The sequence below is a fragment of the Neolamprologus multifasciatus genome, chromosome 22, assembly GCF_963576455.1.
Source record: "Neolamprologus multifasciatus chromosome 22, fNeoMul1.2, whole genome shotgun sequence".
Taxonomy (NCBI): Eukaryota; Metazoa; Chordata; class Actinopteri; order Cichliformes; family Cichlidae; genus Neolamprologus; species Neolamprologus multifasciatus.
This window is the reverse complement of record NC_140459.1, coordinates 34,813,858-34,837,501: the sequence shown is the minus strand read 5'-3', so window position 1 is coordinate 34,837,501 and position 23,644 is coordinate 34,813,858. Positions and strand designations below refer to the sequence as shown.

General features: G+C 44.4%; 2 protein-coding genes and 1 long non-coding RNA gene across 5 annotated transcripts; 2 read left to right on the top strand and 1 right to left on the bottom strand.

Moving 5' to 3' along the window:
- The first annotated feature begins 1,889 nt into the window (after window positions 1-1,889).
- On the top strand, window positions 1,890-18,468 carry LOC146493903 (ubiquitin-conjugating enzyme E2 E1-like). 3 transcript variants are annotated; one of them, XM_085149729.1, is made up of 6 exons: window positions 1,890-2,017; window positions 2,786-2,947; window positions 3,115-3,165; window positions 16,424-16,556; window positions 16,859-17,006; window positions 17,789-18,468. In XM_085149729.1, the coding sequence occupies exons 2-6, from the start codon at window positions 2,793-2,795 to the stop codon at window positions 17,884-17,886; spliced, it is 585 nt and encodes a 194-aa protein (XP_085005855.1). In that variant the 5' UTR covers window positions 1,890-2,017; window positions 2,786-2,792; the 3' UTR covers window positions 17,887-18,468. The 3 variants fall into 3 exon arrangements, with proteins under 3 accessions (XP_085005855.1, XP_085005857.1, XP_085005856.1); XM_085149731.1 differs by lacking the exon at window positions 1,890-2,017 and adding an exon at window positions 2,036-2,160; XM_085149730.1 differs by lacking the exon at window positions 1,890-2,017 and adding an exon at window positions 2,167-2,378.
- On the top strand, window positions 3,172-13,836 carry LOC146493904 (uncharacterized). The gene is made up of 2 exons (XR_014872133.1): window positions 3,172-6,398; window positions 6,450-13,836. It is a non-coding gene; the product is annotated as an uncharacterized LOC146493904 (long non-coding RNA).
- Window positions 16,263-23,464, bottom strand: nkiras1 (NFKB inhibitor interacting Ras-like 1). Its single transcript, XM_085149723.1, has 4 exons — window positions 23,341-23,464; window positions 23,057-23,157; window positions 22,613-22,854; window positions 16,263-20,246 (listed from the first exon to the last, which is right to left on the bottom strand). Exons 1-4 carry the CDS (start codon window positions 23,445-23,447, stop codon window positions 20,004-20,006), a joined length of 693 nt encoding a protein of 230 aa, XP_085005849.1. The 5' UTR covers window positions 23,448-23,464; the 3' UTR covers window positions 16,263-20,003.
- Between the last annotated feature and the right edge of the window lie 180 nt (window positions 23,465-23,644).

Here is a 23,644-nt window from a genome sequence, read left to right as displayed (position 1 = left end):
ATTTAAAAAAGTCTTGTGATAGTTTAGAGTGATGCTACAGGTGGAGAAAACGATGCAGTACGCTTCATTTATACTGTTGTTGGCTTAAAAGTCTTAATATTTTGAGTATAAACATCTTCAAATTAATCTTAAAAATGCTTTTCACACAGTACTAGTACACCTAGTAGTGGGTCTGATGTGTTACCATCTGCATACTGATCATTTCCAGTCTTCTCAATTTTGGTGAAGCTCAAAGTTTTGTTGTCAGCTGACGGGAGCTATGAACTGTCCTTTAAATGAACTCAGTGCAGCCATTAACAGTAGACAGGTTTTATGAATTCAATTCAATTCAATTTTATTTATATAGCGCCAAATCACAACAAAAGTCACCTCAAGGCGCTTCATAGATACAGAGAAAAACCCAACAATCATATGACCCCCTATGAGCAAGCACTTTGGCGACAGTGGGAAGGAAAAACTCCCTTTTAACAGGAAGAAACCTCCAGCAGAACCAGGCTCAGGGAGGGGCGGGGCCATCTGCTGTGATTGGTTGGGGTGAGAGAAGGAAGACAGGATAAAGACATGCTGTGGAAGAGAGACAGAGGTTAATAACAGATATGATTCAATACAGAGAGGTCTGTTAACACATAGTGAGTGAGAAAGGTGACTGGAAAGGAAACACCCAGTGCATCATGGGAATCCCCGGCAGCCTACGTCTATTGCAGCATAACTAAGGGAGGATTCAAGGTCACCTGGTCCAGCCCTAACTATGTGCTTTACTACCTGAAGGCACAGTAGTAAGGTGTGCTTGGGTTCTTACATCATTTCCGTTAGTACTAATGCAAATGTGGAACATCCACGTGTGGATAATAACAGTAAATATGCTGCATGACAGTGGAGACGCGTGCAGGGCAGCAGTGATAAACTGGTTCATGGACAGGTAATGGCGTTCTTTCCAAATGAATGTTAAACAGCTTCTGTTATGACTGCATGACAGAAGCATAACAGCATCCTCTGTCCAGTGTGTCCATCATCCTCCACTGCACATGTCCAAGCTTCTCCAGTGTTGAATCGGTCTATTTAAACCTAAACCAGGATCTTTTTGTAAACGCCACAAAATAGTTTTATGCCAAATACTTTGGGCGCATAATCCAAACCAACTCATGCGTGAAAACACCGAATAACAGAAGATTTCTGGCAGAACGCCAACATGGAAACTGCGCCGACTAGTGGCAGCTGCGGGACGAACACTTCCTGTCACAGGCGCGCTTAGATCCATTGCGAACGCCAAGTTGTTTTTTGTTATTGTTCGCAATAGTACCAGGAAGTACACTGTCAGAACCGACAAAATAAAAGCACCACATCTCAATTGGCAAATCCAGCTGTTGACACCCCATGACATATATAAATACACCTCTCCAGACCGTACCAATCATTTTAGGCCAAGCAACAAGATGAACCCTGTGCATTTGTAAAAATGTAAAATATAATGTCAATGTGTAGTTTAAGCAACATTTTGGAGTTGCAAAATTAAAATAGTACTACCACTACTACTATACCTACTACACTACTATTACCATTACTATTTTTTTTTAATTATTATTATTAGTGGTATTTGTAGAATTTCGCACTTTTGCTGCAGAAAAAGGTTTTCGTCTTTAAAGGGCCCCACTAGAAAGGACCTATACAGTCCTGTATGTAGTAAAGTGTGTGAATAAAATTATAATAATTAACAATACAACAACTTTTGTATCTTTATCATCGTCATTTTAATATCATTTTTGAAAGGGTCATATAAGATATTATACTTTTAAGGATAAATATGTACTATCTTGTTCTTGTGCTGATGCCTTTTCGTGTGTTTTCTACAGTCATTGTGTGTGACCAATTATTTCCATGAGTTTAATGTGCTTTTATTTTGTAGACGTCGGCCGGAAGTTTCCGTTTCCGTACTGTAGCGCGTGAACCTGACGGCGGCGAGTGAAGTCAGGCGGCGGAGGGACACGCGCGTAGGCTTTGCACACACACACAAAGAAAGGTATCTAACAGGAGATATTTGTGTAACGGCTCGTAATATTGTAACGCTGTGTGTCGCGTGTATGTCGCGGGGGGCGTTAGTTTGACAAAGGCGCGCTTTAATCGTCAGAGGAGAGTTTAGGACTGTGCGCATCCTGTGGCTGGGTCAGTGTCGACGGATGTAGCTTTAAAACGCGAGGAGAAGCTTTGAGCGAACGGCGGGTTCTGTTTGTTTCTTTCTGACGTCGTAATGTGAGGCCTGAGATCAGCTTGACAGACGAAGCAGCTTCCTGACTCCTTTATCCGAAAGTTCGTTGAGGTGTAGCGTCGGGGTTCGACTGCGACATCGCCCCGTCGAAGCGTTTCTGCTTTTCCGCTCACAGGTCGGTGTGAGGTGGTGTTTTGGTCCCTGCTGTTGACCAGAGCCGGGCCCGACGGCTCCATCAGTTTCTTTGTCGCAGCTAAAAACAACAGGCAACATTAGGTCAGGTCACAGAGGGTTCCTCACACGCGGAGGATTTAAACCAGTCCAACCAGTTTGCTCGGCCAGTGTCGCTCCAGGCCTGTAATGTGATGGAGGCAGCCATGGCTGCACACTATAGCTTTACATAGAAAACGCCAACCTGTGACAGTTAACGCGTGAATCCTATGAACGTTTCTGTTTCAGTGCAGTTAGAGCTTGAACTCAGTGGCAGCGTGGACATGCTAGTGGACAGTGTCAGCTGTAGTAGGTGGATTTAACACGTCAGAGTCCTGAAATATCATTTTAAAGTGAATGCTCATTTCCCAGGCTCGGTATGTCGGATGAAGATTCCCGTGCCAGCACAAGCTCTTCCTCTTCTTCCTCTTCGACCCATCAGCAGCAACAGCAGGAGGCGAACCCCCCAAAGAAAAGGGACAGTAGAGCCAGCATGAGCAAAACCTCCAAACATCTGTCCACCAGTGCTAAGAGGTGAGTGCAGTGGGTGGAGTGGGAGAGCTCCACGGGCGCCTGTGATGTCACACAAGATAAGCTGGCAGGTGGAAAGTTTGTGGCGGTTTTTGCAGAGCAGCTTAGTTTCTGGTTGTCGTCGTTCCTCTTTGCAGTAACATTTTACTGACTCCGATCTGATTTTGCAGAATTCAGAAGGAATTGGCTGACATCACATTGGACCCTCCACCAAACTGCAGGTGAGTCGTTTGTAACACCCGGCTCTCTGACGTCTGTTTTATCTTCTCGATTACAGACTTTATGATCTGTCAAGTTAGTTTTTCAGTGCACAGAATTCTTCATGTCGACGTCTGTGTGCGAGAGAGGAATAAACATAAGATGTTTGTGGGCTAACGAACGATTGATGAGCACGTCCTAATCAGATCTGTCTTATTTGTGGTTGTTGAACAAGAAAAACCAACTTCTAACCTCATGATTATGTCAGGATATCACCGAGTCATTTAAAAGGAAAATAAAACAACCAGCTACACTGAAAGCAGCTGACTGGAGGGGAAAGCTGTCCAGGTGGAGGTCTTTATCTACGGGTACATCTGTGGAACCTGGAGGTTTGGAGGAGCAGGCTCCTGGTGGGGGTTCGGGTGTCCTGCTGGTGGAACAGCTTGTTTGCCAAATGTCAGACAGGTCTGGCAGGTTTGGCTGCAAAAGTGAATGATGAGCATGAGCTGCAGCTACTGGAAGTCTCCTGCTATTGTTTAACATCCTGTGTGCTGCCGAGCAGGTTCAGTCAGCTCACACGTGGCTTTGCAGAGCTTCCTTAAGTCTGTTTGTTTGGCTGGATCATGGGATGGATTCTTCTGTGCCGCTGACGTGAAGCCGGCACAGTTTTTTATTTTTGTTGACACAGGAAGTACTCGAGCCGAGCCAGGTGCTGGAGGTACGAGGCTCTGGCTGACTCGATGCTCCCTGCTGCTCCCAGCAGGTCATTGGCTGCAAAAAGGTGTCTGTGTACCCCTCGTTTTTTTTTCATACAAACCAAGTAGAAAACAGCTCGAGTCCTCATAACCCGAACACATTATCATAACACATGTTCATTTCAGTGCAGTGACTCATTGTTCTGCTTTCTCGGTTGTGCGACTGATCGTGACCTGTAGTTGGAGCTGTTGTAGGAGTGAAATCCTTTTACTCTCTATTATCTGCAACATGTTGGTGTAAACCTGCAGTTCAGAGAGAGAAGACGTGACAAATGTGCAACAGCTCACATCCAACACACTAAACTTTAAACCCACTGACCCTTCAACTATGTTTCCACTGTTCCTTTAATGTCCTCATCAAACTGGTCCACACTGGCACTGAACCAGTCTTTGTTCAGCCTGCACCAGTATCTCCTTCAGCCGGTGAGTTGAGGATGTGATGAGCTTTTTATGGGATGGGGACTCGGCTGGGCGTCCAGGTGAACAACCTGGACAAGTCTGTGAATGCTTTTAGCTCAGGTGTTTCAAACTGATGCCACAGGTGCATCGACTAACAGGTTGAATCCCAGTGACCTTGACCTGGAGGTCAGAGGAGGCAGTGATCAGTCATGTTCCCGGGCTCCTCCACAGCTTCTTGGCTGTTCAGCATCATCCTGTGATTTACTGCAGGTTCAGTCCTCAGGTTATTTATTTCGTTGTGTGTAGAAATAAAGGGCCGAGCACGTCAAAGAGAACCAAAGAAGAAGAAATGTGAGGTGTTTAACATTCTCACCGTGCTCCTCAGATTAGCTTCTAATCTGTCACAATGCGTCTTTGTTCTGACTGAGCTGCTGTTCTCTTTGGTTTAGACGATTTAGAAACTTTTCATTTCACACAAAACTCTGTTTGGTGACATCAGCGACTCTGTTCACACCGACTGAGCAAAATGAACGATATATATCTGATGACGATATGAAAACGTCTGTCGTTTCATTTTACGCTGTCGTTTGTTTCGTGGTGTCGCAAAATAAACTTTACAGCAATATTTGTTCATGTTCTGATGTCACTGTAGTTATTATTAATTTCTTAAAGTTCTCTTTCTCTTATATTTTATATAACCACACTACGGACGGACAAGCGCCTGTTTTTATGCGTCGTCGTTAGCAACAACGACGGTAACAGCATCGCGTGTCCGCTTGTTTATGTTCCACATAAACCTTTCACAATAAAGCTCAAGATCCTGAGACTTTTCAAAATAAACTGAATCACGTGAAAGAGCAGATTATTTACAGATGAGAAGTAAAAAAGACGCCAGGTGCTAAAAAATAAACCTTAGACTCAAACGTTAGAACAGGCTTTTCCCCGCAGCACGCCGTGTAATAAATACAAAGAAAACGGCGCCGTTACAACTTATGTCTAAAAATGTATCGTTTCATGCATCGTTAAAACACTCGACTCCAGATACACGACGCACAGCTGGAAACACTTCACACAAGTCGAGCTGATTCACAGAATTTACAGAAAATGTTACATTGTTGTGATTTACATCGTTATCGTACGATAGATGTCTTATATCAGGATATGAGATGTTGGTCGTATCGCACAGCCCTACATCAGCGTGTGAGCCAGCTGTGCGCTGCAGATGTTGCTCACATGCTGTTGAGTCACTTTGTTGTCGTCTCATTTCTGTCAGAATTCGTCAGCACCCCGTCGCCCTCTTCAAACGGACATCGGAGAGACGTCTTGTGACTAGTTCGCCTCGTCGTCAGCACTCCTCTGTTAACAAAAACACACTGACCACTGGGAGCGCTGCACACGCCCCCTTTTCCTTTACTGCAGCCGTCACAGGCGGAGCTCCTGCTCTGTGCTGCTTTCATTCCTGTTTCTCTCCATGCTGCCTCTGTGATTTAGTGCTCACTTCCCAATTCTCTCATCCTGTGCTTGCAAACATCATATCTCCTCTTGGGATGTTGCCAGATTCCTGACGTTCCATAGTCGGTGCACAGGGAAGCTGAGGAATGTTTCAGGCTGTGTACAGTAGGGTGATCACACAGCTACAGACACAGGCAGTTCCTAATGTGAGCCACGTGTACGTGAGCCCACAGTGGTCATCTCGCTGCACGTGTCTGCAACAGTTTCTCTACAGCTCCAGTCTGTACACGTCCTTCACCTTTGACAGCCTCATAAAGCAGCGCTGAGCTGCTGCACAGATATAAGTCTGCACATGGAGACTTTCACTTCCTCTGATAGCTTCTTTGGACCAAGTAACATGTGACGCATAATCTGAGCATTAAATATGAACCAGTTTAGAAGCTGTATAAACACATCTGAAGGTCTGAGTGCTGCGAGTGACAGACGGGTTTACGATGGAGGTGGGATTGACCCCGAGCACCTCAGTGTTTGCAGGGGTGAAGGACAGGCTGCCAATGAGGTCAGGCTGCGATGCTTGTGGTCTGTAATGAGCAGAGAGCCATACAGGCGGAGACGGGTGTAACAGCCGAGCTGCAGTAGAGGAAGTGAAGGTGGGTTAAAAAGCTGTGAAAGAGAAAGTTTACAAGGTGGAGATGGAGAAGCTGGAAGTGGCAGAGGTGAAGATGCTGAGATCTACAGACTGAAGAGCTCAAGAGGGACGGCTCAGGTGGTTTGGACGTGTGCAGGGAGGGATGCTGGATGAATGCGGAGCTCCACCCTGCCCTTGTTGATGGGACAGTTAATGAGACACCTACAGGAAACAGGCGCGTGAGGCTCTTTGTTTTATAGCCTGTGAAATGTTTTGTGTGGTTCGATGTACGTGTCTGCACGTTTCCCTCGGTTACTGATTTCCATTTTATTGGAGCCTAAAATAGTTGTTGTTTTAGGACGATGTATCAGTCTGCATCGTTTTCAGTGAGGCAGCATCAGCGAGATGAGATTCGTTTTGCATCGTCTTCATAAAGCAGAGAGAACATCTACAGGCTGATCCGGTGGATTAAGCTGGAGGTTCTGTGGGGAGCGTGGAGCTGCTGCATCTCCTCTCTGCAGTCGTTGGACTCATCAGGTAGCTTATTACAGAGTTTCTGAGCGAAGCTTTGAGTTGGAGCAGAATAAGAGGCTCAAACACGAGCGTTGATTAATGTGGACTCAACGTGGCTTTGAGTGTGACAAGAAGGCTGCACAGGTAACAACGCCAGACGACACAGCCTGATACAAGATACACAAGATACTGAGTCACGTCAGGGTTTATCGGAGGTTTCTGTAATCCTTCATTACCCAAATGTAACTAATTACAGGGAGACCATCAGCTCAGCATTAGTCTGGATGAATGAGCTGCATTAGGGCTGCATCCTGCCACATGAAGCAGCGTCCCTCCTCTTTGTGCTTTAAAGTCGGATCATCAGGTCATGAATGACCCGTCCAGCTCTTCCTGTCCCCGTGCTGACAGTGGCAGCGCTGTTAGTGCAGCACGCAGGCGGTTCAGTCTGCGCCCAGGATCAGCTGTGATCAGCGTTAGCGCTCGCTAACGTGGACGCGCTCGCTAACGTGGACGCGCTCGCTGACACGGCAGCGAGGTGCTGCAGTCGGTTCTGGAACCTTTGAACCATCCGGATATTTGTCACATGGCAGCGTGGCCATAATAAGAGACTGTGCTGCATTTACTTTGTAAGACACACACTGATGTTTCAGGGTTCGTACGGGTGCTTGAAATCCTTGAAAATGCTTGAATTTTAATGTTGTCTTTTTAAGGTTTGAAAAGTGCTTGAATTTCAGATGTGGTGCTTAAAAGTGCTTGAAAGTGTAGCTGCATTTCATTCACCACAAATATCTCACTGAATAGTGTTTTTAATAGATAAAGAAATAAAATGAGTAAAATGTAAAAGCAAAATGTCTGTTTCAATATGTGACCCCGCCCCTCCCCCTAACTGTCGGGATGCGTGCGCTAACATACCTGCAGTCGCTGTTTTAATGAGTGTTGATGGAAAACAACAATGGCGGAGTTTGCGCTCTGCAGTCACATGATAGGTGAGTCCTAGTACATAATTGTCCAGTACGTGTTCGTTACACACGCTAATTTTAAAATCATGATTATTATTTTTCTGGAGAAATGATTGAAATGCACTGAGTGTGATGCAGCAGCGCTGTTATACAGTTAGTTATGGAGATTTATGGGACATGCTGTGAACTCAGCTAACATTACTCAGCAGTAATATGAGTTACTCAAGATAAGATAAGATAAGATAAGATAACCTTTATTAGTGTCACACGTGGGAAATTAGTTTTGTCACAGCAGGAAGTGGACAGTGCAAAAGTTATGAAGCAAAAATGAGAATACAATAAGAATAAATACACAACTGTACAGAATAGAATAAAATAGAATAAAATATACAATAAGATAAAAATAGAATACAAATGATTTATACAACTGAGTAAAAATACAACGATGCCAGAAAAGATGATTGCACATTAGTGTTATTGCACATTAGTGTTATTGCACATTAGTGTTATTGCACATGTGTGGATGTGTTTGATCAGTTGGAGTCTTTGTTGTGGAGTCTGACAGCAGACCTGTGAAATGTCTCCGTCCCACACCGTGGGTGCTGCAGCCACTGAAGGAGCTGCTCAGTGCTGTCAGAGTCTCCTGCATGGTGGGAGATGTTGTCCAACAGTGACGACAGCTTAGCCCCCATCCTGTCACTCACCACCTCCACTGGGTCCAGAGGGCATCCTGTGGATCAGCCTGTTCAGTCACTTCCTGTCCCCAGCAGAGATGCTGCCGCCCCAGCAGACCACAGACTACTTTACTCAAGTGAAAGCTTTCAACATTAGCCAGTTACATAACTCGCCAACTTCAGGCTCTCTGATGAAGCCTCTGGGGTCGACGGACCCAGAGGGTCAGTTTCTACTTGAAATAAAACAGTAAAAACTGTTTTCTACGGACAGCACGAGCAAACACGCTGCTGGGGAGAGAAAAATAAGAAAAAGTGGAAAAATGTACCACGTGGACCAATCAAGAAATGATGTGGCAACATGTGACATGTGGTTGTTGAGGAAGAGGCGGAGTTTAGGAGTGACACGGGCGAGAGAGAGCGAGTGAAAGAAAGAGAGAGCGAGTTTTGATACATGATAGATTTGTGTTTGGAGTCAAGTTCGTGTGTTGTCTTGTGTAGTTCGTGTGTAGTCGTTGTTTTGTTTTGTGTGTCACAGTTGCTGTAAAAAAGCCACCAAAGGCAGCCTGCAGTGTAAACGCTGCCTCCACATGGAGAACAAGTACACAGCACCATAAAACTTGTTGTTTGTAAAACGTGTGCATATTGTAACGACGGTTAAATGTTATTTTACAGTTATCTCTGCACACTGTTGTTATTGTTGTAAGACACATGTTTGGTTGTGCTGCAGGGAGTTAGTGTGTGCAGGAAGGGGAGGGGGGTCCTTGTTGTTGTGTGACTGTGCGGGGCTGAAGGGAGGTGTTGTAGGAGAGTTAACGGCCCGTTTGCCTGTGTTACCGAATAAACGGTGAGATCCAAACGTCTGGTTCTTGTGAACGTTACAATATTTTAAAAAAATTTAAAAATTTTATTTGTGAAACATGTTTGTGGTTTTTACAGTCAAAAATATCACTGTTTTCTACTCATATTTTAAATTTAGTCTGAATGTAGATAAATTGTGCTGATGTGTTTGTCAAAATGAGAAAACAACAGATTGGCAAGATCAACAGTTTTAAAGGTGAAATACAGAGAACGAATCAGCCCTGAACCCCAGAGGGTTAGAGGCTGAAAGCAAAGCTGTCTCCAAGTACTGTTTATACTTGTGTGTACTGCTGCAGCTTCTTTGAGTATTAACTTGGTGCCTTTGGGTGACGTAACGGTAATATGAGTGATCCATGTGGGCACAAAGAACAGCCTCTTGTTTCTGTGCTACCAAAGTTTTATCGTCAGCACCGACACATTAAACTACGTGAACATTATAAATGTCTTCAAGCTCACACTGACACAGTACATGTTGTATATGTTGAACTGAACGATGTGATGTGTTCAAAGCCTCCCAGTCAGTGCTGTTCTCCTGTCTGACATGTTATCAGCACAAACACTTTAAAGGTGACGTTAGGACTTCAGCAATAATACAGACAGCAGTGCAGTCAAACATTTAGTTAGTTTTAAATGGTAAATGGTTCTTAGAAAGCGCTACAACTTGTGCATTCACCATTCACACAAGCACATTTGTCTAAGTGCTTTTTTTAGCTAACATTCACACACATTCACACTCTGATGGACGCATCAGAGAGCAATTTGGGGTTAGTATCTTGCCCAGGGATATTTGGCATGCAGACTGGGGGAAGCCTGGAATCGAACCACCTACTTCCGATCAGCAGGTGACCTGCTACCACCTGAGCTACAGCCACCCCAATAAAGATTTGTTCACATTTTCACATCTTAATTTTTAAGTGAAATTTGCATTTTGAGTTTATACACAAAAAGCTTGAAAGTGCTTGAAGTGCTTGAACTGGACCCTGAAAAAGGCGAATGAACCCTGTAGTTTGTGGTCCTGTTATTTTGCAGTCAGGGAAAACCTGTGCCACTCCATACGTTCATCCCATAGCTGATTAAAAACAAGTTGTCAGCTCAGTCACACATCTGTCCTTCCTTCCTTCTCTCCTTCCTTCCTTCCTTCCAACAGTTAAGAGGAGATAAATTGATGAAACAGGGACCTGTGTCTGGAATCAGTTCAGCCTGAGCAGCTACGACTGCCTGATTCATTCATTTGATTTCACACAGTGTGGAGACACTTTAGATCAGGAGGTCATTGTGTTGCTGTGGATGTTTGCAGCAGGTCGTCCTCTGCTCCGCGTTGGTTAGACGGCTGCACGTCTGTTAACCCTTTAAAGCCGGTCAGAGCAGCACGCTCTGTTTTGCGTAACTACTTTTAAATCCCGGTAGCTCTGCAACCACGTAAGCTAGCGCAATAATTATTTTTGCATATGAAACCGGAGGAGTTGTACTTACATCTTATGCCATCAGCTTGTCCTCGGTCACAGTTTCCTTCCACATATAGCTTTGCAAAAACTGCATAAAAAGCACTTGCAGCAACAAAAACATAATATTCCAGAAACACGCTTTGCTGATCCGATCAGCTGTTTGTAACTCTTCCTAGTTGGAATAGACGTCAGCGCGAACTATCGCATGTCTGCCATGACCTGCCCGAAACCGGAAGTGACGTCATTTTCGCGGAAATGTAGTTTTTTACCATCAGGGCCTCATGAGCCTATACTGGTGTTTTTAAAAGTTCTGTTTGACTTTATGACTTTCTGTGTGGTTTCTGGGATGCTTAGGACTCATATTGCACTGCTGGAAATAGTTTATTTTGATGCATATGCTGCTTTTTTGCAAATTTGCATTATAATATTTATTTTTGTTTTTCCTGCAGTGTATAAAAATTGGTGTATTTCAAAAATAAAACTATGAAGACACTCAAAATAAATTTCCTGTGGTGGGAAACTATTTTGTGCAACTTTTTTGTATTTACAGTTTTGAGGGATAAGCCTCTTAAATTTCTCTAACTAGAAATATATGTTAAAAAACAAAAACGATTTTACATTTTTTTGTAGTTTATTGCACTTTTTTGCAATTTATGTAATTACTATGCACTTAATGCAGACATATTATTAAAATCTGGGCTGTAATGGTTGTATTGATGTATAGCAACTTGAAATGCTCCCAAAAATGGCTCCACAGCATGTAAACATATAATATAAGCTCTGGCGGACTTGGTTCTATGGTAGGTCTTAAAGGGTTAAAGGTCAAAGAAAAACACGCAACAGCTGAAATGTTCTTGCATGTTGCAGAGAGGTCAGCAGGAAGCGCTCCCAGACTGAACAGTGATGGAGGATTATTGCCCACAGAGAGGAGGTGCAGCCTCACCTGAACATTTAAGAAAGGCTGTGTGATGTATCGAAAATACTCGCTGTATCACGATGGTTACTGTGGCTTTCTCCTAACCATCGAGTATAGGTTACCATGGAAATATTAAGCTTCCTGCACGTCGTTCTGAATGCATCAATTAACCAACCAACCAGAAAGTGTTCTACGCTGCGCTGAGCGTTTCTCAGTCTGGATTTTGATGTCGAACAAAATGCGACGATCTGCAGAACATGCTGTGAAAGTATTGCTGCAAAAGGGAGCAGCACAAATTATTCCACCAGCTGAAAAGCTGCAAAATGAAGACAGTTTTAAACATGTGAGCATCTCCCCACACACCAAAGAAACCTCTGAATAAACCAGCTGTGAACGACAACGACTGTCACTGAGTCCACGTTATTGTTTATCAAATGTGACGTATATTTGTGCTCTTGTGCTGCGTGACGAAGCCTGCAGCTTCAGAATCTGCGAGCTTTTAGACAACGTGCCGTTTGTTTGGCTGCATGAAGTCAAGAGTTCATGGCTTTGTTGTTTGTGTTTACATACGTGTTGCAAAACATGACTGCTCTTTAACTGTTTGCTGGTTGTAGAAATGCTTTATATGAGCGTTTAGCTGATTCAGTGCAGAGAGGTCTGTTGACACATAGTGAGTGAAGAAGAAAAACCCAGTGCATCATGGGAACCCCGGCAGCCTACGTCTATTGCAGCATAACTAAGGGAGGATTCAGGGTCACCTGGTCCAGCCCTAACTATATGCTTTAGCAAACAGGAAAGTTTGAAGCCTAATCTTGAAAGTAGAGATAGTGTCTGTCTCCTGAATCCAAACTGGAAGCTGGTTCCACAGAAGAGGGGCCTGAAAACTGAAGGCTCTGCCTCCCATTCTACTTTTAAATACTCTAGGAACAACAAGTAGGCCTGCAGAGCGAGAGCGAAGTGCTCTAATAGGGTGATATGGTACTACAAGGTCATTAAGATAAGATGGGGCCTGATTATTTAAGACCTTGTATGTGAGGAGCAGGATTTTGAATTCTGGATTTAACAGGAAGCCAAAACAGGAGAAATATGCTCTCTCTTTCTAGTCCCTGTCAGGACTCTTGCTGCAGCATTTTGGATCAGCTGAAGGCTTTTCAGGGAGTTTTTAGGACTTCCTGATAATAATGAATTGCAGTAGTCCAGCCTGGAAGTAATAAATGCATGAACTAGTTTTTCAGCGTCACTCTGAGACAGGATATTTCTAATTTTAGAGATGTTGCGCAAATGGAAGAAAGCAGTCTTACATATTTGTTTAATATGTGCGTTGAAGGACATGTCCTGGTCAAAAATGACTCCAAGGTTCCTCACAGTGTTACTGGAGGCCAAGGTAATGCCATCCAGAGTAAGAATCTGGTTAGATACCATATTTCTAAGATATCTCGACATATATCGCCATAAAGCCTAAAAATAGATCTTCCTCATATCGCCCAGCCCTGATAGGAAGTAATAGAATATCTGTTGTTGGCACAATCTGGATCTTGACTGATGCCTCGTGTCAGGTAAAGGACATTGATCTGGTCAGTTAAAGGACGCTGTCAGTCAGTTTCAGTGTTAATGGAAATAACAGCTGCAACAATGAGACAGGAAGTGCAGGTGGAGCCCTCTGACATGCTTCCACTCTCACCTTTTGAATGTTTTTCACTAGTTTCATATTTGGTCGGGGTCACTACTGGCAGCCTGAGGCGATACCCTGGAGAGGTTAGACGTACAGGAACAAAGACAAACCAGCATGTATCAGACGTTAGCCATCAGTTAATCCTGCAGCTTTCACCGATAAATGCGTTGCATGTCTTTATCCTGTCTTCCTTCTCTCTCCCCAACCAATCACAGCAGATGGCCCCGCCCCTCCCTGAGCCTGGTTCTGCTGGAGGTTTCTTCCTGTTAAAAGGGAGTTTTTCCTTCCCACTGTCTCCAAAGTGCTGCTCATAGGGGGTCATATGATTGTTGGGTTTTTCTCTGTATCTATGAAGCGCCTTGAGGCGACTTTTGTTGTGATTTGGCGCTATATAAATAAAATTGAATTGAATTGAATTGCTCTGCCTTCACAGCAGTCATGCTGAAATATTGAGGCCCTGATGTCAAACCAACGATGACAACAAGGGACAGTCCAACAGCAAATACTGCGTTACCTGTGCTGCTGTATTGCATAGAAATGACGCCACAGCAGGTGCTCGTGGAAAAGAGGCAGCGGTGGTCTGAGTGATTATGGGGGTGGCTGTAGAGCAGGTCGTCTGCTGATTGGAGGGTTGGTGGTGGCTTAAGCTGTCATGTTAAAGCAGGTTTCTCCTTTTACCTGCACTCGCTGTCTCACCTGTCTCCTGTCGTCCAGTCTGTGTGATTCTAGCTGCGACGCTTCAGATGACGTCTCGTTTCCCTCGTTCCAAGTTTTCATTTAAGAGTAAAGCAAACATCAGCCTGCAGAATCATGCAAGAAGGCAAATATTTAGCTCTGATTTAGCTCTGATAATATGACTCATTGTTTTACCTGTTCTTTCTTTAATAGCTTTGTTTTAGTGTGGAAGGAGGAGCCGCTCAGAAATGTCCTTCATTGTCCCGTATCTGTCAGCACTGCCTGACATTTTCTCCTGTCGCCACCATGAACAGACGCGGTGACCAAATGCTGTTTGTGTCCCTGAAACCTGATTTGCGCGTCACATGATTTTAATATAAAGCGCCTTGAGGCGACTTTTGTTGTGATTTGGCGCTATATAAATAAAATAGAATAGAATAGAAAATGACTGTGTGTCAATATTGGTTCATTTAAACATTCGTTTGTTTTGCGTGAAACAAATCGTGTTTTTCTCCACGTTTGCATCGAACAGGCAAACTGTGAGGTGTACCTGTGTGACTCCGTCAGGCATCAGCGATGTGAAAACACGCCAGCGTTAACGTGTCTACTGCTCAGTCCTCGTGTTGTCTGCACAGACGTGAAGTCCACCTCTACAGTCGACTGACAGGGACTCGATGGTTGTGATGAGCAGTGATGTGGGGAATTAAAAACAGGGCTTTTAGATGAAACAGTTGGACTCGTGGTCTTTTCCACCTCCTCACATGAGCCTGTTTATCTTTTGATCGTCTGGTTTGTGCACGTCTGTCATTTTGAAAGTTACACAGTTGACGCCGAGTGTTTGTTGCAGCCTGTTGGTGTGAAGTGTGACGAGGAACGACACTGTGATGGTTGGATATACTGATGCTCAGTCGGTGTCCCGCTGATGTTTCAGGTGTTTCCAGGACCGGCTGTGTCGTCTTACATCCTCTGCAAAAACACCAGTGTACTTTTTTACGTGACATAAATGTGGAGATATCATCACTACTACCACAGTACCTCGTGCAGGCAGAGACGAGCCCAGACATGCCCGAGAGTCGAGCAGGTGACCCCCCTCCTGTGACCATTTAATACACACCTTACAGAAGTCATCAGCCTTTAAACACACAGCACCAGTGTGAGAGGTTCCTGATGAGTGGAGAAACTGCAGCGTGGGCTCTGACTTCACTGTTTGTAGAACTGTGCCAGGAAGATGATGTTGTTGTGTCACATTTGGTGTATAAGTAAACTGATGCCAAGCGAAGATGAACAAACCTTTATGAAGGTGTGGGGTGTGTGAGTCACACACTGTGCTAAACTGTGCAGTGATTCTGTTTTAGTTTCAAAGTAACCGTCAGAGGTGGGACCAAGTCATTGTTTTACAAGTCTCAAGTCTTTACCCTCAAGTCAGAGTCGAGTCTCAAGTCTTTACCCTCAAGTCAGAGTCGAGTCTCAAGTCTGAAACTTTGAATTTCAAGTCCTTTCGAGTCTTTAAAAAAAACGAGAAAAAAAAAAGGATGTATATGAATATAAAATGCAGCTCAATTAAACTTAGCTCCAAGAATAATTTCCACTGACAGTTCTGAGATAAGCTGCATGTTATTCTTGGATGCGCTTGTAGGACCGGCTTTAAAATAGCATGACAAAAATATCACACACATTAAAACCAAACAGTATCATCAGCGGAGCCTGGACAACATTTGTTAGTTAGATGCAGTCAGCTGTCTCATCGTAGCAAAAGAGAACCGACCGTTCTTTATGCAACTTACACTGTCGGACAAAGTTGAAGTTGTTCCATCTCTGTGATTCTCTTCTTGCATGTTTTGCATGTTGCATTTCTTTTTTTTGTTGACTACTTCATAGTTTATGTACCGGGAAAAAAAAACATTTTTGAGCGTTTTTTTTTTCTTTTCTTTCTTAAAAAAAATCTGGTTAATTTGCTTGGCTGTGCTACAGCTCACGCACACATACGTACAGAGTGTGGTTGGAATAAATGAATGAATGAATGAATGGTGCACACTTTCTATATAATATGTGTGTTAAATGTTAGATTTGGGGTGAAATATCAAGTCTTTTCAAGTAAACCGGTTCAAGTCCAATTCAAGTCTCAGGTCATTGGTGTAAAAGTCAAAGTCACAGTCTTTGAACATTTTTTCAAGTCAAATAAAAAGTCATAAAATTAATGACTCGAGTCCAAGTCATGTGACTCGAGTCCACACCACAGTTTCATTTCATTCCCAGAGTGAAGACTGAAATAAAACCTCAGTGCTGAGCTTGTGTATCACTGCAGTATCACTCAGTACTTGATTGTGTTCTGCAGCGCCGGCCCTAAAGGAGACAACATCTATGAGTGGAGGTCCACCATCCTGGGCCCTCCAGGCTCCGTGTACGAGGGGGGAGTGTTCTTCCTGGACATCGCCTTCACACCAGACTACCCCTTCAAACCACCCAAGGTGAAACTCTGAATGCTCGCTATTCAAAAGACATGAACTGATGTTTTATCTCAGATTGTTCACTAGAGGGCGCCTCTGTCCTGCGGAGTAGCTACATTAACTAAGTTTCAGACCTCATGTGGAAGCAGTTTAGCCTCATGTGTGTAAGAGTGTGTGTGTGGGGGGGGGATGTAGAAATTAGTGCTGGCCTTTAAACCCACGAGCTGCTGCTCTCCTGTAATGTTGACTCTTGAGTGACTCTTGATTATAACGAGCTGTTTTTATGGCGTTCGGTTAAACCCGTGAGCTTTCTGTGTGATCAGGTGACGTTCCGTACGAGGATCTACCACTGCAACATCAACAGTCAGGGCGTGATCTGTCTGGACATCCTGAAGGACAACTGGAGTCCCGCCCTCACCATCTCCAAGGTCCTACTGTCCATCTGCTCCCTGCTCACTGACTGCAACCCAGGTGAGAGCTTCACGTGCTTACAAACTCGGCTAGACTTACAAAACCGAGATATCGAAGCATCGATCGGGTACGTGGATCAGATCCTGGCCAGTGTCTTCACTGCAGTTGTAGCTTCTCCTCTGACGTGCAGCAGAGCGCTAAGTCATCAGTTTAGATGCATGTGCGGCTTGCTGCAGCTTTACCGTAGTCAAATGAATCAGGTGTGAAAAGCTCGACAGCAACGCTGTTTCTCAGTCGCCCTCAGTCATTAGGAAAGCTTCTCTTGTACTTAACGTAATGTGCAGTTCTGATGCTCCACGGTGTTCAACAGCTGCCACATAAAAACTGAAAATAGGACCATTTTTATGTGATCCAGCTTTAAAATGAATAAAGACCTTTTGTCCTGCTGTTTTCATGCTTTACACATGCTTCACAGGAAGCTGTGATACAATGTAACTGATCAGGTTAAACTCCTGTGGCGTGGTGCAGTGGGAAGTACTGGTTTGACCACTGGCTTCTACATCAGTCACGACGTGTAGCTTCAATGGTAGAATAACTGTGAGCAGCTGTGAGCGCTCAGTGAGGCAGCATTTCAGACCAGTGCATGTCCACGGTGAGCACTGTGGAGCGTCCTGGGCCAGAGGGTTTTATTCTACGTAACAACAAAAACACACACGACATTCAGCCTGTGTGTGTCTGTGTGTGTCTGTGTGTGTTTGTGATGAGGTCTGTGTACTTTGCTGTAGTTTGCAGCCCAGCTGTAGTTGTGTAAATAAAGTAACGTGTTGTTGTTTTGTTGACAGCTGACCCTCTGGTTGGAAGCATCGCCACACAGTACACAACAAACAGACCCGAACACGACAGGATAGCCAAACAGTGGACCAAACGCTACGCCACATAAAGCCGCTGCTGATTGGACGACCCGGGAGGCGGATTTGTTTTTAATCTTGGAACTGAAGTCTTCAATCCTGACGTTATGTTGTTTATTGTACTTTAAGTTATCCTTTGACTATAATCAGATCTGGCAGTAGCACATTTAGCGTCTTTGACTAGTTCGCCCGTGCTCGCCGACGGGCATTAATACTTACCTAGATGAAACGTGTCAGCATGATTCCCAGTCAGTGGTGTCAGTGTAAATTTCCACTTGTATTAAACTTCCAGTTAGTGTTGCGAGCTGCAGCCGTCGTTCACAGGCTGCACGTCTCAGTATTTGTGTGCTGCTGAGAATAAAGAGAAGCTAACGTTTACCAGCATTTCTGCTTCAGCTCATCCACATATTGAAGTGAACGTCTGAAGGTTTTCCGTCACAGCGAGCAGCCACTCGAACGCTGGGATAACTGCGCTGGGACCCGAGGGCCGCTCAGACTTAGAGGAAGTTGTTTCCACATGTAGACGTGTTTAGATGGATGTGGTTTGTGTTCTGTACCGATGAAGAGCAGCACTGTTCCTCCCTTTAAGGATTAAACATGACCAACCAAAGCGACCCACTTGTTTCCCATCATTTCAGGAGCTGATAACGTTTTATTCAGTGCATCCTCAGCCTGTTACACAGTACGTTAGCTAAGATATTCTGTTCTACTAGCAGCACATTAAATGTTATTACTGTTAAAACACTTTAAGGACACGTCAGATCATCCATCAGCATTTTCACAAAGAGGCTCAATAAAGTGACAAAAATAAATTAAAAATATTTCCTCTCAGCGTCGTCTACAGTTAGAAAGGCAAACGCATCCCTGTGGGATTAAACCGACTGCACGTGTACAGCAAACATCATGAAACATCGCGAGTAAAGGCAGTACCATGACTATTATTGCTACCAGGCCAACCGCCGCAGTCGTGTCAGAGGACAGGAAGGACGCGGCGTTCACACTCAATGGGAAACGACAGGTTTGTACTGGCTTCCTGTTTTTGAAGGGAGCGCTCAAATCTGAAATTTAACAACAACACGTCTGCTTAATGTGTAACACTGGGGGTCAAACTCTCCCAAATCTTTGGTTCTCCACTGTTAAGATGGTTTGAACCTCCCCGTGTCATCACCTGTGATCACGCAGTTTTCAACGCCTGCTTCTCTCCCAGGTTTGGGCCCTGACACCTCTCTAATATTTGGTTCAGTTAAAGTCACCGTTAACAGGTACAGACGATAAAGGATCCAACAGAACGTTTCATCATCACAGCAGAGACGTTTCTGACGTTTTAGCTCCAGATGTGCCGCGTGAAGCTCCCTCATGTCCAGACTCCTGAGCGATCATTCGTGGCTTCCTGAAGTCCTTTCAAAACTTTCTTCAGATCTGCTGGTTAACACTGATCTGTGAATCATTCAAGCACACAAAGGTGTCTAACTCAAAGGACCAACAAGAGCGAGCACAGGTTTTAATCAGAAACAGCAAACCTGCCATCTTTTTCAGGACACTCATTCCTGGAAAAGAGCCGCCTGTGACCATAAACACCTGGATTACTTAGTTTCACTCCACAGTGGACACATAATCTGATTATTCTAGCTCATTGTAGCTCATTAGCTAACTACCTGCCAATCATGTTAGCCAATGAGGTGTGGTGTTACAGTGAGCTCCACCTCTCGCTGTCACCACCTTCGTTTCATAATCCTGACAGCAAAGACACGTCTACGGCTTCATAATGAGACTTGATGAAGTGATGTCACAGAGGCTGCGTCCATCTGTAGTTTCATCAACAAACTTGGCAGACGTCACGATGAGCACGAGAAACTGCAGTCAGAAGAAACTATTTAAATAAAAATACATAAAATTCTTCTGAGCTTCTGCGCAGAGATCAGTGGCCGCAGCAGCGCTGGAAGGATGACCTACTGGATATTTCCAGCGTGTCGTTCCCACTTAAAAAGTTAAAAAGAAAAACTGTACATCCTGTATCAGGAGTTCCTGTGTGACCTTCCTCCAGTCTGTACTCGAAGCAGGCCATCAGCAGACGGTTGAACGAGTCCCACTGCTGAACCGAGATCCCGTCCACGGCGTGCTGCTGGCAGTGATCGCAGGAAGGAGTGTGTCAGATGTCGTTGGATGGGGACCCCTTGCTTTTACGTCCAGGCAGCGGGAAGGCCGACTTGCTCTGAGGCTGCGTGAGGCGGCTGGTGAGCTGCGTGAACGGTTCGATGAGCGAGGTGCGTTCGGTGACGCTCACCTCCCACAGCTTCACCTTCTCGCCTCGCGCCCACTGCTGCGCTGCCTCGTGCTCCACCTGACGACGCTCCCGCAGGTCTGTTTTGTTCCCCAGCACTACGACCATCACCTGCACCCAAAACAAAGCCGCGTCACTTTTTAGTGATCGACATTTACACAGGAGGAAACACGAATACATGCAAGTGTGGAGTTTTAGAGTCTCTGTGAAGTTTGTTTTTCCCAAATATCCGCCTGTCTGAGAATATTCGGAAGTTGGACTCATCTACACATTCAAGGGTAGAAATATACTGAGGCTACCAAACTGTGAAACATGTTTTTATCTCTATATATCAACACTGTGTCTACTCGCAGTCAGGAGGCTTCATGTTCGCTTCTTACTGCGTTTCAAACAGTCGATATAAAAGCTCACCCCCGTGGTGTTCCCCCCAGCTGTGACTGTGGACGCTCACTGGAGCTTTTCCCACACATGTCAAATTGTTTCTGGGCGAGATACCCAAACTGCACCCGATGCATCCATCAGTGTAGGAGTCTGTGCTTAAAATGCATTTGTTTTAATGCTACGTCGACCTCGCACAGCGCAGGTGTTTCGAAACATCCTTGTCACATGACCACGGCTAACTGAGGTTTTGGTCCATCCCAGTTTGAACATCAGGCTGACCAACTGCTTTTAGGTTTGGTTGACAGCGTGCAGAACAAACCTGATGACCCTGCAAAGCCACAGAAAGCTTAGCAGTAGCAGCGAAAACACCCACAGTGGAGCTGCTCATGACACTGTGGAGTAGGGCTGCTCAATTAATCGAATTTTAATCTCGATTACGATCTGGGCTTTCAACGATCATTAAAAATGAGCCGATTATTAGCCCCTCCCTCGTGCTTTACTCTCGCTCTGCTCCATGTGGCAAATCGAGCGCACCTCTCTGCATTTCGAACACGCGTCACAACAATTAAGAGCAGCGGTCTCCAACCTTTTCTGCACCACGGACCGGTTTATGCCCGACAATATTTTCACGGACCGGCCTTTAAGGTGTCGGATAAATACAACAAAATAAAACTAGTACCGGTACTGAAAAAAGAAAATTTATTCATAACACACGTGAAAAGACCCAGGAAAACCGAGTTAACGATAAAAACGATAACAAAATAACGCTGAGAACTGATAAAAACCCTGAAAACTATACATTTCACACCTGAGCCTCAACTCTCGCGGCCGGTACCAAACGACTCACGGACCGGTACCGGTCCGAGGCCCGGGGGTTGGAGACCGCTGATTAAGAGGAGCCGAGGGAAGCTCGGAAAGCTCAGCAGAAGTTATTTGGAGAGGAGAGTGATGCTGTTGGCTGAAAAGGGGTAAAAAACTTGAGTGGTGTGGAAACATTATGGGTTCATGAGTCAGACGTGGATCAAGTAGACACAGTGTGTAAACTTTGCTACAGTGTCGTAGCTGCACCACAGAGCAACACTGCAAAGTTCACTAAACATAGATGTTTACATTTATTTCTTATATTGCAAACATTTGCACTGTTATCAGTATTTGCACTATTTTATATTATTTTTTATCTTTAAAGTCATTATTCAACATTGTTATTGTTAAATAAATATCGTCAAATAATCGTGATTGTCATTTCTGCCATAATCGAGCAGCCGTACTGTGGAGGTCCACAGACGCCTCACTGAGGCCTTTGTTTCAACAACACGTGATCCACTAATTTAGTGATCAGAGATCAGGCTGTCAGAATGTGATGGCCGGCGAGGATGACTACAGCGAAGCTGAAACATGAGTCAGTTTAAAACTCAAATGCTATCAGAGTTCAGGTTTGCAGCTTCCTCTGTGTCTAAAGAAAATAACAGAGCAGATAACAAACTGAACTATGGAGAATAAAATGCTGTAATGTTAAATGTGTCATAAAGGCTATCAGGCCCTGAACTCTGTCAAACTGGTGGAGCTACCCTCTCCACCTGTGACATTGTAGCAACATAAAGTAGCTTCTCTAAGTGTTACACATCGACTCCTTTCTCCACCTTTATCTTCCTGTTTAGGTCTGCTCTGTCTGTGCTTTGTTATTTGTGTACTCCGAGGGTCTCTTGGTGCTGCTGCTCATGTTTTTTGGAACAGTGACATTTTATTATATGCATCTTTAAAATGATACAATTCACTTTTAAGAGCAAACATGTTTATACTGATAAATGTATAGATCTGTCTATATAAAACCATTCAGATTTTAAAGACACGTCCACACATGTGTTTCTCTTTCTATTCTCCATAAGGTCCAGTTTACACTGTTTAGCACGAGACTCACTGTAAAGCAGCTAAGAGGCGGAAACTAGAGCTGTTAAGAAATACTCTAAATGTAATTATATTATTTAATCGGGCAAAAACTAGACATCTGCTCACAGACAAAGAACTTGTGAAGTTCTGGGATGATATGCCAGCAATCTGTGCAACGTTTGCCCGAGCAGACTTCAACCCAGCCTCACCTCTTTCTTATCTCTGGACTTATCGATCTCTTTCTTCAGGACGTCCACCCTCTTGAAAGACTCCAAGCTGTCAACACTGTAAACGAGCACAAAGCCATCTGCCACTGAGTAGTAGTGCTTAGGGAGGTCTTGTCCATCATTCAGCCCCTTGGTGTCATAGAGCCTGAGCTGCTCCTTGACACCTCGGTCGGTTTCCACAGAGGCCACGTACACGTCCTCCTGTGTCTCGTTAGACTCTGACCCTGAAAGGTACAGACGGAAAGTAAAAAGAGCAAATGAGGATGTTGGCAATGAAGCATCAGAATGCTCTCATACAGCATGATGTATCAACACCGTGTAATATAAATATACCAAACCATTCATGTCCTGGCAGAATGTGCGTGTGTTATGCCAAATAAAGAGTGTTCAAAGCTAGCATCACGCCCCTGTACGTCCAGTCCTCACCTACAGTGTGGTTTCCGTACAGCAGCTGTTCCAGAATAGCAGTTTTCCCCACAGCCGCCTGCCCGCACACCACGACTTTACAGCCTTTTCCCATGTCGAGTCTGTGACATCAAGACAGAAGGTCACAGTAACATCAAACCGACCGACAGCCCCTCAGAACATCAACAGACATGTTCACCTTTAGCTTGTACCTAGCTGGCTAAAGCTAGCTATTGTTTAGCCAGCTAGCCGAAATACGAACACGTATTTTTAAATTCTTTGTATGTTTGAGAAAAGTCGCTAACTTTAGTGAGGAAGATACGAGGCTTCCGTCAGGTCTGCAAGCGTAGAACCACGACCGGAGGATCCATTCTGCTGCGAGATTAGAGCGACAGGTTCTGTCAGAGCGCATGCGCAGTTCACCATACGTCAGAGCCCTCGAAGATCTCCAACTTTGCGTTATTATTTATTTATTTATTTATTTATTTTATCTGTAGAAAATATGAAAGCTGATTAAAGACAAGTTAAAATTACATTTAAAAAATTTAACACACGTTATTAATGTTGACTTTGTAATTGACTCCTAATTAATATGCAGTTCGACGCAGT

Bases quoted from the DNA above. Each gene is read 5' to 3' on its own strand.
- LOC146493903 (XM_085149729.1), top strand. From the start codon at position 2,793: ATGTCGGATGAAGATTCCCGTGCCAGCACAAGCTCTTCCTCTTCTTCC. The intron at 2,948-3,114 runs GTGAGTGCAGTG...CTGATTTTGCAG, and splicing joins CTGTCCACCAGTGCTAAGAG to AATTCAGAAGGAATTGGCTG. The intron at 16,557-16,858 runs GTGAAACTCTGA...CTGTGTGATCAG, and splicing joins ACCCCTTCAAACCACCCAAG to GTGACGTTCCGTACGAGGAT.
- nkiras1 (XM_085149723.1), bottom strand. From the start codon at position 23,447: ATGCGCTCTGACAGAACCTGTCGCTCTAATCTCGCAGCAGAATGGATC. The intron at 23,158-23,340 runs GTTAGCGACTTT...TTGATGTCACAG, and splicing joins CTCGTATCTTCCTCACTAAA to ACTCGACATGGGAAAAGGCT. The intron at 20,247-22,612 runs GTGAGGCTGGGT...TTTTGGGTGCAG, and splicing joins AGTCCAGAGATAAGAAAGAG to GTGATGGTCGTAGTGCTGGG.